The sequence below is a fragment of the Chiloscyllium plagiosum genome, unplaced genomic scaffold (genome assembly GCF_037043375.1).
Source record: "Chiloscyllium plagiosum isolate Xiang-an unplaced genomic scaffold, Cpla_swu_hap1 HiC_scaffold_7, whole genome shotgun sequence".
Taxonomy (NCBI): Eukaryota; Metazoa; Chordata; class Chondrichthyes; order Orectolobiformes; family Hemiscylliidae; genus Chiloscyllium; species Chiloscyllium plagiosum.
Window position 1 is genome coordinate 121,109,932 of NW_028270145.1, and position 18,479 is coordinate 121,128,410.

At 45.6% G+C, this 18,479-nt stretch overlaps 1 protein-coding gene across 3 annotated transcripts in view; it reads right to left on the minus strand.

The window, feature by feature from the left end:
• Positions 1-18,479, minus strand: part of myo10l3 (myosin X, like 3) — a 234,138-nt gene that overhangs the window by 92,486 nt on the left and 123,173 nt on the right. For all 3 annotated transcript variants that reach the window (XM_043694412.2, XM_087989442.1, XM_087989443.1), the window contains 3 exons: positions 16,413-16,715; positions 14,941-14,980; positions 12,879-13,619 (listed from right to left, as the gene is read on the minus strand). In XM_043694412.2, coding sequence (XP_043550347.1) covers positions 12,879-13,619; positions 14,941-14,980; positions 16,413-16,715 — 1,084 coding nt within the window. The remainder of the gene's footprint in view (positions 1-12,878; positions 13,620-14,940; positions 14,981-16,412; positions 16,716-18,479) is intronic.

The following is an 18,479-nucleotide window of genomic DNA, read 5'->3' on the forward strand; positions in this document are numbered from 1 at the left end:
AAAATGCCTTTGTGTTCTCCCTAATCCGTTCTGCCAAGCCTTTCTCGTGCCCCCTCCTGGCTCTCCTCAGACCATTTTTGAGCTCCTTCCTCGCCTGCCTGTAATCCTGTAGAGCTGAGCTTGACCCTAGCTTCCTCCACCTTATGTAAGCTACCTTCTTCCTTTTGACGAGAAGCTCCATCGCTCTCGTATCCAAGGTTCCTTTATCTTACCACTTCTTGCCTGTTTCAGAGGGACATATTTATTCATCACTTGCAACAACTGTTCCTTAAACAGTCTCCACATGTCTATAGTGCCTTTACCATGGAACAATTGCTCCCAATCCATGCTTCCTAACTCATGTCTAATCGCATCATAGTTTCCTCTTCCCTAATTAAATATCCTCCCATTTTGCCTAATCCTCTCCTTCTCCATAGCTATGTAGAATGTGAGGCAGTTGTGGTCACTATCACCAAAATGCTCTCCCACCACAAGATCTGATACCTGCCCCGGCTCATTGCCGAGCACCAAGTCTAGAATGGCCTCTCCCCTCGTCGGCCTGTCAATGTACTGAGTTAGGAAACCCTCCTGAACACACCTTACAAAAACAGCTCCATTCAAATCTTCTGCTCGAAGGAGGTTCCAATCAATATTGGGAAAGTTAAAGTCACAATGAGCCAGACTTTATAAAAGATCTTAAAGTAAGGGAACACTTAGGAGGCAGCGATCATAATATGGTAGAGTTCAGACTGCAGTTTGAAAGAGAGAAGGCAAAATCGGATGTAATAGTGTTAGAGTTAAATAAAGGTAATTATAAGGGCTTGAGAGAGGAACTGACAAAAATAGACTGGAAGGAGAGTCTCGTGGGGAAAACAGTAGAGCAACAATGGCAGGGGTTTCTGGATGTAATTGAGGACACAGTACAGAGGTTCATCCCCAAGAAAAGAAAGATTATCCGGGGAGGGATTAGACAGCCATGGCTGACAAAGGAAGTCAGGAAATGTATCATAGAAAAAGAGAGAGCCTATATTGTGGCCAAGAGCACTGGGAAATCAGAAGATTGGGAAGACTACAAAAACAAACAGAGGATAACAAAGACGGAAATAAGGAAGGAGAGGATCAAATATGAAGGTAAGCTAGCCAGTAATATTAGAAATAATAGTAAAAGTTTCTTTCAATACATAAGAAACAAACGAGAGGCAAAAGTAGAAATTGGGCCGCCTCCAAATTGATGCTGGACGGCTAGTGATGGGCAATAAGCAAATAGCTGGAGAACTGAATAAATACTTTGTGTCAGTCTTCACAGAGGAAGACATGAGTAATATCCCAACAGTTAAGGAGAGTCAGGGGCAGAGTTGAGTATGGTAAACATTACAAAAGAGAAAGTGGTTGAAAAGCTAAAAGGTCTAAAAGTTGATAAATCGCCTGGCCCCGATGGGCTACATCCTAGAGTTCTGAAGGAGGTGGCTGAGGAAATAGCGGAAGCATTGGTTGTAATCTTTCAAAAACCACTGGAGTCAGGGAAAGTCCCAGATGATTGAAAAATCGCTTTTGTAACCCTCTTGTTCAAGAAAGGATCAAGACAAAAGATGGAAAACTATAGGCCGATTAGCCTAACCTCGGTGGTAGATAAAATTCTAGAATCCATCGTTAAGGATGAGATTTCTAAATTCTTGCAAGTGCAGGGTCAGATTAGAACAAGTCAGCATGGATTTAGTAAGGGGAGGTCGTGCCTAACAAACCTGTTAGAATTCTTTGAAGAGGTAACAAGTAGGTTAGACCAGGAAAACCCAGTAGATGTTATCTGTCTAGATTTCCAAAAGGTCTTTAATAAGGTGCCTCACGGGACGCTGTTGAGTAAGGGGAGGGCCCATGGTTTTCGAGGTGAAAAAGGTCTTTAATAAGGTGCCTCACGGGACGCTGTTGAGTAAGGGGAGGGCCCATGGTTTTCGAGGTGAGCTATTGGCATGGATTGAGGATTGGCTGTCTGACAGAAGACAGAGAGTTGGGATAAAAGGCTCTTTTTTGGAATGGCAGCTGGTGAGAAGTGGTGTCCTGCAGGGTTTAGTGTTGGGGCCACAGCTGTTCACTTTATATACTAATGATCTGGACGAACGGACTGTGGGTGTCCTGGCGAAATTCGCCGATGATACGAAGTTAGGTGGACAGGCAGGTGATACTGAGGAGGTGGGGAGACTGCAGAAAGATTTAGACAGTTTCGGAGAGTGGTTCAGGAAATGGCTGATGAAATTCAATGTGAGGTCTTAAACTTTGAAAAAAGGATACAAGCATGGACTATTTTCTAAACGGTGAGAAAATTCATAAAGCCAAAGTATAAAGGGATCTGGGTGTGCTAGTCGCGGATTCTCTAAAGGTTGACTTGCAGGTTGAGTCCATGGTTACGAAAGCAAATGTAATGTTGTCATTTATTTCAAGAGGGTTGGAATATAAAAGCAGCGATGTGCTTCTGAGAATTTATAAAGCTCTGGTTCGGCCACATTTAGAATACCGTGTCCAGTTTTGGGTCCCACACCTCAAAGGACATACTGGCACTGGCGCGTGTCCAGTGGAGATTCACACGGATGATCCCTGGAACGGTAGGCCTAATATACGATGAATGGCGGAGGATCCTGGGATTGTACTCATTGGAGTTTAGAAGGTTGAGGGGAGATCTAATAGAAACTTACAGGATAATGCATGGCTTAGAAAGGGTGGACGCTGGGAAATTGTTTCCATCAGAATGGTAGTAGTCATGGGCGATTTCAAATTCCCAAATATTGATTGGAAGCTCTTTAGATCAAGTAGATTGGATGGGGCGGTGTTTGTGCAGTGTGTCCAGGAAGCTTTTCTAACTCAGTATGTAGATTGTCCGACCAGAAGGGAGGCCATATTGGATTTGGTACTTGGTAACGAACCGGGACAAGTGATGGGCTTGTTAGTGGGTGAACATTTTGGTGATGGTGACCACAATTCTGTGACTTTCACCTTGGTCATGGAGAGAGATAGGTGCGTGCAACAGGGCAGGTTTTACAATTGGGGGAAGGGTAAATACGATGCTGCAAGTTAGGATCTGAGGAGCATAAATTGGGAGCATAGGCTGTCAGGGAAGGATGTCGTGGAAATGTGGAACTTTTCAAGGAACAGATATGACGTGTCCTTGACATGTATGTACCTGTCAGGCAGGAAAGAGATGGTCGTATGAGGGAACCTTGGTTGACGAGGGAGGTTGAATGTCTTGTAAGGAGGAAGAAGGAGGCTTACATAAGGTTGAGGAAACAAGGTTCAGACAGAGCGTTGGAGGGATACAGGATAGCCAGGAGGGAGCTGAAGAAAGGGATTAGGAGAGCTAATAGAGGGCATGAAAAATCTTTGGCGGGTAGGATCAAGGATAACCCCAAGGCCTTTTATGCATATGTGAGAAACATGAGAATGACGAGAACGAGGGTAGGTCCGATCAAGGACAGTAGTGGGAGACTGTGTATTGAGTCGGAAGAGATAGGAGAGGTCTTGAATGAGTACTTTTCTTCAGTATTTACAAATGAGAGGGACCGTATTGTTGAAGAGGAGAGTATGAAACGGACTGGTAAGCTAGAGGAGATACTTGTTAGGAAGGAAGATGTGTTGGACATTTTGAAAAACTTGAGGATAGACAAGTCCCCCGGGCCTGACGGGATATATCCTAGGATTATGTGGGAAGCAAGAGAGGAAATTGCAGAACCGTTGGCAATGATCTTTTCATCTTCACTGTCAATGGGGGTGGTGCCAGGGGACTGGAGAGTGGCGAATGTTGTGCCCCTGTTCAAAAAAGGGAATAGGGATAACCCTGGGAATTACAGGCCAGTTAGTCTTACTTCGGTGGTAGGCAAAGTAATGGAAAGGGTACTGAGGGATAGGATTTATGAGTATCTGGAAAGACACTGCTTGATTAGGGACAGCCAGCACGGATTTGAGAGGGGTAGGTCTTGCCTTACAAGTTTTATTGAATTCTTTGAGGTGACCAAGCATGTGGATGAGGGTAGAGCAGTGGATGTAGTGTACATGGATTTTAGTAAGGCATTTGATAAGGTTCCCCATGGTAGGCTTATGCGGAAAATCAGGAGGCATGGGATAGTGGGAAGTTTGGCCAGTTGGATAGAGAGCTGGCTAACCGGTCGAAGCCAGAGAGTGGTGGTAGATGGTAAATATTCAGCCTGGAGCCCAGTTACAAGTGGAGTTCCGCAGGGATCAGTTCTGGGTCCTCTGCTGTTTGTAATTTTTATTAATGACTTGGAAGAGGGAGTCGAAGGGTGGTCAGTAAATTTGCAGACGATACGAAGATTGGTGGAGTTGTGGATAGTGAGGAGGGCTGTTGTCGGCTGCAAAAGGACTTAGATATGATACAGAGCTGGGCTGAGGAGTGGCAGATGGAGTTCAACCCTGTCAAGTGTGAGGTTGTCCATTTTGGAAGGACAAATAAGAATGCGGAATAACGGTAGGGTTCTTAGTAAGGTGGAGGAGCAGAGGGATCTTGGGGTCTATGTTCATAGATCTTTGAAAGTTGCCACTCAGGTGGATAGAGCTTGTAAGAAGGCCTATGGTGTATTAGCGTTCATTAGCAGAGGGATTGAATTCAAGAGTCGTGAGGTGATGTTGCAGCTGTACAGGACCTTGGTAAGGCCACATTTGGAGTACTGTGTGCAGTCCTGGTTGCCTCATTTTAGGAAAGATGTGGAAGCTTTGGAGAGGGTGCAGAGGAGATTTACCAGGATGTTGCCTGGAATAGAGAATAGGTCGTATGAGGATAGGTTGAGAGTGCTAGGCCTTTTCTCATTGGAACGGCGAAAGATGAGGGGTGACTTGATAGAGGTTTATAAGATGATCAGGGGAATAGATAGAGTAGACAGTCAGAGACTTTTTCCCCGGGTACAACAGAGTGTTACAAGGGGACATAAATTTAAGGTGAAGGGTGGAAGATTTAGGGGGGGATGTCAGGGGTAGGTTCTTTACCCAGAGAGTGATGGGGGCATGGAATGCGCTGCCTGTGGGAGTGGTAGAGTCAGAATCATTGGTGACCTTTAAGTGGCAATTGGATAGGTACATGGATGGGTGCTTAAACTAGGACAAATGTTCAGCACAACATCGTGGGCCTAAGGGCCTGTTCTGTGCTGTATTGTTCTATGTTCTATGGGGATACTAAGAGGAAAGGCTGAGGGAACTGAGGCTGTTTTCGTTGGAGAGAAGAAGGTTGAGAGGTGACTTAATAGAGACATATAAGATAATCAGAGGGTTAGATAGGGTGGACAGTGAGAGCCTTTTTCCTTGGATGGTGAAGGCTAACACGAGGGGTCACAGCTTTAAATTGAGGGGTGATAGATTTAGGACAGATACTCAGGGTAGTTTCTTCACTCAGAGAGTCGTAGGGGCATGGAATGGTCTGCGTGCAACAGTAGTAGACTCGCTGACATTAAGGACATTTAAATGGGCATTGGACACACATATGGATAATAATGGAATGGTTTAGGTTAGATGGGCATCAGATTAATTTCACAGGTTGACACAACCTCAAGGGCCAAAGGGCCTGTCCTGCACTGTAACATTCTGTGTTCTATGTTCTAAATCACTTCTTTACTTCCTTCCATACTCTATTCCTTTAGCAATAAATGCCAAGCTTCCATTTGCCATTCTTGTTACCTGCTGTTACCTGCATACTAGTTTTCCGTTATTCATGCACAGGGACACCCAGATCCCTCTGTACTGAAGTATTCTGAGGTTTCTCTCCATTTCGATAATAAGTTACCTTTCTCTTCGTCTGACCAAAATGGAGAACCTCACACTTAAACCACACACGTTAAGCACCATCGACCACATTTTGGCCCATTCACCTAATCTTAGTAAAATTCATATTTGTTGGATATTGGGGAAGGTGGGACTATTACAAAATGGATGGTCTACATCTGAACCAGACCGGAAGCAATGTCCTTGGGGGAGTTTTTGCTACTGATGTTGGGGAGGTTTTAAACTAATGTGGCAGGGGGCTGGGAGCCAGAAGAAAAGGCAATTAGGCAGCGAGGTGGAGACTGGAGACTGTAAGAATTATGAAGATAGCATTAATAAAGGGAAGAATAGGCAGAGAGCAGATGAACGCAAAAGAACTGGTGGCCTGAAATGTATCTACTTTAATGCAAGGAGTATAGTGTGTAAGGCAGATGAACTTAGGGTTTGGATTGGTGCCTGGGAGTATGACGTTATTGCAATCAGAGACTTGGCTGAAGGAAGGGCATGATGATTGGCAACTAAATGTTCCAAGTATGGGGACGGCAAACACGAGGGGACACAACTTTAAAGTGAGGGGAGATAGGTATAAGACAGATGTCAGAGGTAGTTTCTTTACTCAGAGAGTAGTAAGGGTATGGAATGCTTTGCCTGCAATGGTAGTAGATTCGCCAAGTTTAAGTGCATTTAAGTCGTCATTGGACAGGCAAGTGGACATACATGGAAGAGTGTAGGTGGGATGGGCTTCAGATTAGTATAACAGGGTGGCGCAACATCAAGGGCCGAAGGGCCTGTACTGCGCTGTAATGTTCTATGTTCTATGATATAGACACTTCAGACAGGACAGGGAGGGAAGTAAAAGAGGGGGGGTGGAGTTGCATTGCTGGTCAGGGATGATATCATGGCTGTGCTAAAGGAGGACACTATGGAGGTATTGGGTAGTGAGGCATTATGTGTTGGAGCTGAGAAATAAGAAGGGTGCAGTTACATTGTTGGAGCTGTATTACAGACCACCCAACAGTGAGCGTGAGGTAGAGGAACAAATAGATAAACAGATTATGGAAAGATGTAGAGGCAACAGGGTAGTGGTGATGGGAGATTTTAATTTTCCCAACATCGACTGGGATACATTTAGCGTCGGAGGTCTGGATGGGGTAGAATTTGTAAGAAGCGCCCAGGAGAGTTTTCTAGAGCAGTATGTCAATAGTCCAACAAGGGAAGGGGCCATATTGGACCTGGTCTATGGGAATGAGCCAGGACAAGTGGTAGAAGTTGCAGTGGGGGATTTCTTTGGGAGCAGTGACCACAATTCTGTAAGTTTTAGAATACTCGAAGATAAAGAAGAGAGTGGTCCTAAGGAAAGAGTACTAAACTGGGCCAAGAGCAAGTATATCAAAATTAGGCAGGAGCTCGGAAATGTGGACTGGACAGAGCTATTTGAAAGGAAGTCCATATTTGAGATGTGGGAGGCTTTCAAAGATAGGTTAAAGATAGTGCAGGATAAGCATGTCCCATTGAAGGCAGAGGGTAGGAAGGGCAAGATTCGTGAACTGTGGATGACAGGAGAAATTGTACGACTAGCCAAGAGGAAAAGGGAAGCGTACATAAGGTGCAGGCAGCTAAGAACAGAACAGGCCCTGGAGGAATATCGAGAGAGTAGGACGAGTCTTAAACAAGGAAACAAGCGAGCTAAAAGGGGTCATGAAATAGCTTTAGCGAGCAGAATTAAGGAGAATCCCAAAGCATTTTATTCTTCTATAAGAAGTAAGCGGGTAACTAAAGGATTGGTCCACTAAAAGACAATGAAAGAAGGCTGTGTGCTGAACCTGAGAGAATGGGTGAGATTCTGAATGATTACTTTGCATCAGTGTTCACTGAGGAGGGGAACATGATGAATCTTGAGATTAGAGATAGAAGTTTGATTAGCCTGGATCATGTTGGCATAAGTAGGGAAGATGTGTTGGGTAGGCTAGAGGTTATTAAGGTGGACAAATCCCCAGGACCGGGTGGGATCTATCCAAAGTTGCTGAGGGAGGCGAGAGAGGAAATAGCTGGGGCCCTGACAGATATCTTCGTGGCATCCTTAAATACAGGTGAGGTGCTGGAGGACTGGAAGGTTGCTCATGTTGTCCCCCCTGTACAAGAAGGGTAGTAGGGATATTCCGGGTAACTACAGACCAGTGAGCCTGACCTCGGTGGTGGGGGAGTTACTGGAGTGGGTACTGAGAGATAGGATCTATATATATTTGGAAAGGAATGAGCTTATCGGTGATGGGCAGCATGGTTTTGTGCTGCAGAGATCGTGCCTTACCAACTTAATAGAGTTATTCGAGGAAGTGACCAAGTTGATTGATGAAGGAAGGGCTGTTGATGTCATACACATTGACTTTAGTAAGGCGTTTGATAAGGTTCCCCATTGTAGACTAATGGAGAAAGTGAAGTCACATGGTGTGCAGGGTGTTCTAGCAGGTGGATAAAGAACTGGTTGTGCAACAGGAGACAGAGAGTAGTAGTTGAAGGGGGTTTCTCGAAATGGAGAAAGGTGACCAGTGGTGTTCCACAGGGGTCAGTGTTGGGGCCACTGTTGTTTGTAATATACATAAATGATCTGGAAGAGGGCACTGTTGGTCTGATCAGCAAGTTTGCAGATGACACGAAGATTGGTGGAGGAGCAGAAATCATAAGGGACTGTCAGAGAATACAGGAGGATATAGATAGACTGGAGAGTTGGGCGGTAAAGTGGCAGATAGTTTTCATTCCAGACAAATGTGAGGTGATGCATTTAGGCAAGTCTAATTCTAGAGCGAATTATACAATGAATGGAAGAGCCTTGGGAAAAGTTGATGGGCAGATAGATCTGGGAGTGCAGGTCCATTGTACCCTGAAGGTTGCTGCACAGGTGGATAGAGTGGTCAAGAAGGCATATGATATGCTTGCCTTCATTGAACAGGGTATTGAGTATAAGAGCTGGCAAGTCATGTTAAAATGTACAAGACATTGATTCGACTGCATTTAGAATACTGTGTACAGTTCTGGTCGCCACATTACCAAAAGGATGGGGACGCTTTGGAGATGGTGCAGAGAAGGTTTATGAGGATGTTGCCTGGTATGGAAGGTGCTAGCTATGAAGAAAGGTTGAGTAGGTTAGGTTTGTTTTCATTAGAAAAAATGAGATTAAGGAGGGACTTGATTGAGGTTTACAAAATCATGAAGGGTGTAGACAGGGTGGATAGAGACAAGCTTTTTCCCAGGGTGAAGGATTCAATAACTAGAGGTCACGCTTTCAAGGTGAAAGGCGGAAAGTTTAAGGGGGATACACGCGGCAAGTACTTCACACAGAGGCTGGTGGGCAACTGGAACACGTTGCCAGCAGAGGTGGTAGAGGCAGGCACGGTGGATTCATTTAAGATACGTCTGGACAGATGCATGAGTAAGTGGGGAACAGAAGGATGCAGATGCTTAGGAATTGACCAACAGGTTTAGACAGTACATTTGGATTGGCTCAGGCTTGGAGGGTCTGTTCCTGGGCTATACATTTTCTTTGTTCTTCTTTGTTCTTTGTTCATTGCAACCTAGTTTGGTGTGATTTGCAAATTTGGCTGTTGAGCCTCCTATCCCTGCATCCAAGTTATTAATATTGATTGTAAATCATTGGGGCACAAGGACAAAATCCTGTGGCACCCCACTAGTCACATTTTACCAAACAGAAAAAGATCCAGATATCCTGAATCTCTGCTTTCTATTGGTTAGCCAATCATCTAATATATTCCTAACCCGATGTGACTGTACCATTTGTATTAACCTTTTGTGCAGCACCTTATCAAATGCCTTCTGGAAGTGCAGGTACACTACAAAACAACCTCGATTATCCGGACGAGACGAAGGGAGTACTTTGTTCAGATAACTGAGTTTGGGTAACGGATTGTTCTGATAATGGATGGCATTTTTAACGGGAGCTTGAGATCTTATTTGGATAATCTTAAATTCAGATAATTGATGTTCAGATAATTAAGGTTATTCTGTATATCTCCAGGATCCCCATTATCCACATTGCTTGTTACGCCTTTGAAGAACTCTAACAAATTAGTTAAACATTTGTTTAATTTACCCTTCAAAGAAACATTTTATATAGCCGTACAGGACGGAAACAGACCCTTCAGTCCAACTCGTCCATGCTGACTAAATACCCTAAATTAATCTAGTTACATTTGCCATCACTTGTCCCATATCCCACCAAACCCTTCCTATTCATATACCCATCCAAATGCTTTTTAAATGTTGTAATTGTACCAGCGTCCACCACTTCCTCTGGCAGCTCATTCCATACACGTACCATCCTCTGCATGAAAAAGTTGCCCCTTAGGTCTTTTTTATATCTTTCCCCTCTCACCCTAAACCTATGCCCTCTAATTCTGGACTTCCCCACCCCAGGGAAAAGACTTTTCTATTTACCCTATCCATGCCCCTCGTGATTTTATAAACCTCTATGAAGTCACCCCTCGGCCTCTGATGCTCCAGGGAAAACCCTCCAATCCTGGCAACATCCTTGGAAATCTTTTCTGAACCCTTTGAAGTTTAATACCTTTCTGATAGGAAGGAGACCAAAATTGCACGCAATATTCCAACAGTGGCCTAACCAATGTCCTGTACAGCCACAACATGACCTCCCAACTCCTGTACTCAATACTCTGACCAATAAAGGAAAGCATACCAAATGTTACCAAATGTCATCCAAACCTGGTAAAGCAACAACATGAGTTAAAATCTTTCATCTTTGTTTACAAATTCCTCTGTGGCCTCACCCTTCCCTGTCTCTGTAATCCCCTTTTGCCCTATAACCTCCGCTGATTCTGGTTCTCTAACACTTCCTGATATTAATCACTTTGTCATTAGTTGCATGGACCTAAGTTATAGAATTCTCTCTCAATCCTCTCCACCTCCCTATCCTCATCCGATCAGAGTGAACCACGCAGTCCGAGTGAGGGAGACTTCACCAGAGTAAGCCTGAGACAGAGTGAGTATCCAGATATTTGGGTCAAATTGAGGAACGAGTAGGAAAATTGTTTGCAAATTTACTTTAACCAGATGGGAAGACTGGCGTATGAAGAGAAACTGTATCAGTTACGACTATATTCACTGGAGTTTAAAAAAATGATGGGCGGGGGGAGACCTATAAAATACTAACATAACAAAACAGAGTAAATGCAGGAAGGACGTTGGTGATGACTGAGGAGTACAGAACTAGGGTATCATAGCTTAACGCCATGGGGTTGGCCATTTAGGAATCAGATGAGGAGAAGTGTCTTCACTCAGAGAGTAGCAAATTTGTGGGATTCTCTGTCATAGAAAGCCATTGAGGTCAAACACTGAATGTTTACAAGGTGGAATTAAATATCATTATAACGTCTAAAGGGAGCAAAGGGCATGGGGGGAAAGTGGGATATTGAAGAGAAAAAGACAAGAAAGAAAAGGAGGTGGACATGTTCTAATAAATGATGGGATCAGAATATTCATAAGGGAGGTCTCAATGGCCCGGTCGGGTGTGTCCCTGCACTGCCCTCTAGTGGCCTGGTTGGGGTGTGGTTTAACCAGAGCTTTGGACAGCTGAACATATTCGATCCCCTTGTATTCTGGACATCTGGATATGAAGACCAGTGTTCCTTTAGCCCCGGAAGATTGTTTTCTGATTCTGTTTGGAATCTGCCCTGCGCTGCTCTTACTCTGTTAATGGACAGGAAGAAATCATCCCCTCTTGAGGACAGGGGGTTCGAGAACAAGGACAAAACCTGAACATTCAGGTCAGGGTCAGGTGTTAAGTCAGAAAATACTTCCCCACACAAACAGGAGTGCATTTACATAGAACATAGAAGAATACAGCGCAGTACAGGCCCTTCGGCCCTCGATGTTGCGCCGATCCAAGCCTACCTAACCTACACTAGCCCACTATCCTCCATATGCCTATCCAATGCCCACTTAAATGCCCATAATGAGGGAGAGTCCACCACTGCTACTGGCAGGGCATTCCATGAACTCACAACTCGCTGAGTAAAGAACCTACCCCTAACATCTGTCCTATACCTACCCCCCCTTAATTTAAAGCTATGCCCCCTTGTAATAGCTGACTCCATACGTGGAAAAAGATTCTCACTGTCGACCCTATCTAAACCCCTAATCATCTTGTACGCCTCTATCAAGTCACCCCAAACCTTCTTTTCTCCAATGAAAACAACCCCAAGTGCCTCAGCCTTTCCTCATACGATCTTTCTACCATACCAGGCAACATCCTGGTAAACCTCCTCTGCACCCGTTCCAGTGCCTCCACATCCTTCCTATAGTATGGCGACCAAAACTGCACACAATACTCCAGATGCGGCCAAATAATGGAAGGGTTCCAGTCAAGATTATGAATGCAGTCAAGATTCAGATCAACCAATACCAATCAATAGTGGGGCAGGGTGGCTCAATGGTCAACACTGCTACCTCACAGCACCAGGGACCACCCTCAGGCAACTGGCTGTGTGGAGTTTGCACATTCTCCCTGTGTTTCCCCTGGGTGCTCCAGTTTCCTCCCAGTCTAAAGATATGGAGGTTAGGTGAATTGGCCATGATAAATTACACATAGTGTTCAGAGATGTGTAAGGCTAGGTGCATTAGTCAGGGGTAAATGTAGAGTAATAGGGTAGGGGAATTGGTCTGGATGGGTTACTCCTCGGAGGGTCGATGTGGACTTGTTGGGCCGAAGGGCCTGTTTCCACACTGGAGGGATTCTATAATCGCAATCTAACTGAATGCTGGAACAGTCTTGAGGGGCTGAATGACCTTCTCTTTATTCCATCTTGTTATATCACCTCACATTCACTGCAAACTCAGATCCTTTGAAACAGAGATTGGGGTCTGGGAGGGGTATAGGTTCTGTGAGAGGGTATAGGTTCTGTGAGAGGGTACGAGTCTGTGAGGGGGTTCAGGCTCTGTGAGGGTGTATTGGCACCATGAAATGCAGTTCGTTCTAAACCAAGTCACTGCGTTATGACTCCCATTCCCTACAAACACTGCTCTGTCTTGCTGAATGTGTAGCAACCTCTCTGTTCCTAATGAAGACTGAAGCCTGCAGAGCTGCAATGATTTTTTTTTGTAAGTCAGTATCTCACCGAGTCACTACTGCAATGATACATCCCCACGCTCCTGGGATTAAAGCTGGATATTTTCAAACTGTCTTGTGACTGACTTGTGACTGGATCATCAAACTCATCATGATCATAATCTGACTCAACGTCAGGGGGAAGATTGTAAATTGGTTCTTCAATGTCAGTTGTGTAGAGAGAGGCAGACCCAGTGTTTGCAATTTCCTCACTCTCCCACTTCAGACTCTGTTTCCTGCTTCCCCCATCCTGGGAAGTATCTCTCTCCTCTGGTGTTTCACTGGATAAAGGTAAGTTCATGTACACATTATCCTGCACTTCACTCGCTGATCCATCAGTCTGACCTGTACAGGTCACTGTTGACATCTCCTCAGCAGTTTGAAATTCCTTGTCCAGCTCTTGCTCAGGATACTGCCCAGAGGAGCTATTGCTGTGGAGATTGTCCCTACTGGATAGACTCCGGCCACTCTCATCCAACCCTCCAAAGTTCAGCAGCTCCAAGAATTCCTGTGCCACCCTGGAGGCTTCCTTCTCTAAGCGTCTTATCTCCTCCTTACGCTGGCTCTCCATCTCCCTCAGGGATAGAGCACAGATGGGACTCCCACAGCTCAATCCCCTCCCATTCTGCAACCGTTGGATTTCATGCTCGAGACGCACTATCTCCTGAATCTGTTTCCTTTCTGCCTGTGCCAAATCCGACAGCTCCTCGACATCATTCTCCTCCTCCACCAACACAATCCCTTCATTCAGCTGAAGAAAGGACACAAAACACAACATTAATAATCCAGTTTGCAAAACCTTCCAACTGCAATATTGAGCTCAGTGCACAGACCTGGACCAGGAGCGTGTGAAGGTGATGGCGGGGGTGGAGATCCAGTGAGAATCCCACATCATCACTTCTCAGGAAGGTCCATTACATCAAGTGTTGCCCGGTTAGTTGATCAGACTGGGGCGAATCCCCTGCCCCTTTTGGAACAATCCAAGGCTAGCAGCTCGACTGAAAATCAGCATCATAGAGAAGGCATGGTAGCTGCCAGTGCAGCACCCACCCTGAGTCTCAGCATCACAGAGGGGGGAGGTTTTAAAAAATTCAAGAGATTTGGGTGCTGCTGGCTTGGTCAGCATTTATTACCTGCCCATAGTTACACCGAAACACAGAAAATAGGAGAAGTAGGAGGCCATTCGGCCCTTCAGGTCTGCTCTACCATTCTGTATGATTATGGCTGTTAATCTAATGCAAGCCCCTGTTCTCACTTTCTCCCTAAACTCTTCGATCCCTTTAGCCATAAGAACTATATCAAATTCTTTCTTGAAAACATTCAATGTTTTCACCTCAACCATTTTCTGTGACAGTGAATTCCACAGGCTCCCCAGTCTCTTGGTAAGAAAGTTCTCCTCATCTCTGTTCTAAATAGCTTATCTCATATCCTGAAACTGTGACCCCTGGTTCTGTACCTCGCATCTCCTACTGGAGCCATTGTAGAGAGCAGTTAAGAGTCAAAAACATCTGCCAGACCAGGTAAGGATGGCCTATTTCCTTCCCCAAAGTACATTAGGTGAACCAGGTGGGGTTTTAAAATAATGATAGTTTTATGGTTACCATTATTAAGGCTAGCTTTCAATTCCAGATTTATTAATTGAATCTAAATTCCACCAGCTGGTATGGTTAGTATTTGAACCCCGGGACATTAACCAAGGGTTCTGGATGACTAGTTTAGTGACAATACCTCTACATCACTAAGTGCCTAAAGATTATAGGGAGTTAATTGGTAAGTCAACACAAGGGAGAGGGTGGACCAAGAGCACTGAAGACTAGAAGGGAGGGTGAAGGGAAAGAGAGTTGGGTAGGGCAGAGGAAGTGTCAGAAAGAGAGAAGCTCGCGGGGCCAGAGACATGTTTATGGGCAAGGGGAAGGGGGAGGCCAGGGAGAGGAGAGGAGATCAGGAAGAGAAGGGGTCAGGTAAGAGTATGGTCTGTGCACTTCCTAATCAATCTCTAATTACCATCAAACAGGCAAAAGACCACATTGAGATGGTGCATCTAGAGGAATGAGAAGCAGACAGCCCGTTACCTGGTTGGGTGATAATGGTACTTCCTGCCTTTCATGACATCTGCATGGAAAGAAAAGGAAAAATTTATTGTAAGAAAGAACAAGATTCCAACCCCATATCTGTCCTTTCACTGAGACGGCCTGTGGTAACCGCTGAAACATCACCTGACGCTGCCCCATCTCATCTTCATCCATTGCTGAAGCCCCTATCTCACCTTCATTCCCATCAGTCACTTTGCAACTCACTCCTGGCTGCTCTTTAATTCACCTGTAAACTCAAGATCATCCAAATCTCTACTGCCCTCATCTTAATTCACATTAACTCTTATTTCTCTGTCACTAGTTGATCTACATTGACCCTTGGTAATACAATAGCTTGGTTTTGAAATTCTCAACCTCGTATACCTCACCCCTCCCTATCTCTGTGATCACCTGCACCACAATCTCCAAAGTACATGATATAGTCAAGCAGAAGCAGCATGGCTTCATGAAGGGAAACTATTGCCTGACACATTTGTTAGAATTTTGTTAAGATCACAAGCAGGGTATGATAAAGGGGAAATAGTCAATGTACTTGCTAGTAATTTTCAGAAGATGCTTGATAAGATATCATACATTAGTTTTCTTAAGGGCCCATGGTGTCAAAGGTCGTGTGTTAGTATGGATAGAGGATTGACTAACTAATAGCAGACAGATTTGAAATAAGGGGGGCATTTTTAGGATGGCAACCTGTAAGTAATGGAGGGCCAGAGGAAACACTGCTGGGGCCATGATTATGGTTAAGCAAGTGGGCAGAAACTTGACAAATGGTGTATAATGTGGAGAAATGTAAAATAATGCACATTGGCAGGAAGTTTAGAGGAGGTGAATATTATTTAAATGATGAAAGACTGCAGAAAGCTAGAGCACAGCGTGATACTGATTCCTCATGCATAAATCAGAAAAACCTAGCTGACAATAGTGGGCAACAGACAAGGCACATGGAATGCTGGCTTTTAATTCAAAAGAAACGGAGTACAGAAGCTGCACGGTTTTGCTAAAACTGTCCTCGCACTAGTCAGTCCACAGCTGGAATACAACAAATGGTTTTGGGCCCCTTACCTCAGGAAAGATTTACTAACGTTGAAAGGCTGAGCATTGATAGGCTGAAGGATCTTCTGCTCCGACATTGTTTTGGTCCTATCGCTACACTCCACCGATGTCAGTATCTTAAATATTCCCCAATTCCGGCTGCTCCACCATTTGGAGGCCATCCCTTCAGCTACCCTGGCCCAGAGCTCAGGAATTCCCTCCCTTAACCCCTCCACCTTGACCTCTCTTTCCCCTTTAAAACACTCCTTAGAACCAACCTCTGTGACCAAGCATTGAGTATTCTTGTTGTTCAGCATCAAATTTTGTTGATAATGTTGGTATGAAGTACCTTGTGTTATTCTTCCTGTTCTCAATGGGCTGTATTACATTGTAGTGTGTTTGAACAGCAGGAAACTCCATACCTTACTTCATCCACTTGCTGCAAGTTCTCCTCCTCGGCCAGCTGCCCTTGGTTCTCCTCTTGCCAGTCCAGTCTGTTCTCCTCATCTCTCCTTCTCTGTTCTTCCAGTTCTTGCTGTTGCTCCTCTAACAGCTGCTTTTTTGCTTTCAGCTGCAGGAACACACGGCGTGCGAGCTGCCCTCTGCGATGTTTCTGGAAAACAATTGCTGCTGAGCGCAAACGTAAGAAGACTTTTCTCCAGAAGTGAGCTCGGTAATTCTTCTGAATGATCAGTAAGCTTGCCAGAACCTTGCGGTAGTGTCTCCTACAGCCCAGACAGGAGAGAGACAAGACACTGACAGGAGACAGTGCAATGAGACACTTGCACATTGATTTACACCTTTTCACAGCACGTGGGTGGTAGCTCCCTGGGCCAACATTTGTTGCCCATCCCTAATTGCCCCGAGGGTAGTTCAGAATCACTCACATTATTGTGGGGCTGGAGTCACATGTAGGCCAGATCGGTTACGGATATCGGTGAACCGGACAGGTTTATAGACGTCAGTGGAAGTTTTATCGTCACTATCACAGAGATGACTTTCACAGGCATTTCCTAAACAACCTGTTCACAGATGCTATGACACACTTCTGCGGCAGGTAAAACTAAACCATAGGGCACTGGGCCAAAGAGAGGGACACTATCAGTACAGCAAACGTGAGCTCTGTGATGACCATTTCATTCCACATTTATTAGTTCAAATAGCAGCCACAGTCAGATTTGATTTAATTTCACAAAAGTAGGAGCCTGGCCCTCTGGATATTGCTCTAACAACAGACCAGTGAGAGTCAGTGTGTGTGGGAGTGTACCCCAGTGAGGGTCAGTGTGTGTGGGAGTGTACCCCAGTGAGGGTCAGTGTGTGTGGGAGTGTACCCCAGTGAGGGTCAGTGCGTGCGGGACTGTATCCCAGTGAGGGTCAGTCTGTGTGGGAGTATACCCCAGTGAGGGTCAGTTTGTGTGGGAGTGTACCCCAGTGAGAGTCAGTGTGTGTGGGAGTGTACCCCAGTGAGGGTCAGTGTGTGTGGGAGTGTACCCCAGTGAGGGTCAGTGTGTGTGGGACTGTACCCCAGTGAGGGTCAGTGTGTGTGGGACTGTACCCCAGTGAGGGTCAGTGTGTGTGGAAGTGTACCCCAGTGAGGGTCAGTGTGTGTGTGACTGTATCCCAGTGAGAGTCAGTGTGTGTGGGAGTGTACCCCAGTGAGAGTCAATGTGTGTGTGGGAGTGTACCCCAGTGAGAGTCAGTGTGTGTGTGGGAGTGTACCCCAGTGAGAGTCAGTGTGTGTGTGGGACTGTACCCCAGTGAGAGTCAGTGTGTGTGTGGGACTGTACCCCAAGGAGAGTCAGTGTGTGTGGGACTGTACCCCAAGGAGAGTCAGTGTGTGTGGGACTGTACCCCAGTGAGAGTCAGTGTGTGTGGGACTGTACCCCAGTGAGAGACTATGCGGTCCCACACAAACTGAATCACACTGGGGTACACTCCCACACACACTGACCCTCACTGGGGTAGAAAGTGAGGACTGCAGATGCTGGAGATCAGAGCTAAAAATGTGTTGCTGGGAAAGTGCAGCAGGTCAGGCAGCATCCAGGGAACAGGAGAATGGATGTTTCGGCATGAGCCTGAAATATTCCCCAATTCCCACACACACATTGACTCTCATTGGGGTACAGTCCCACACACACTGACTCTCACTGGGGTACACTCCCACACACACACTGACTCTCACTGGGGTACACTCCCACACACACACTGACTCTCACTGGGGTACACTCCCACACACACACTGACACTCACTGGGGTACATTCCCACACACACACTGACACTCACTGGGGTACAGTCCCACACACACTGACCCTCACTGGGGTACACTCCCACACACACTGACTCATACTGGGGTATGGGACCCACACAAAAACTGACTCACACTGGGATACAGTCGCACTCACAGACCCCAGTGAGAATCAGTATGTGTTGGTCTGTACCTCCAGAGTGAGTCAGCGTATATGGGACTGTACCTCAGTGAGAATCGCTG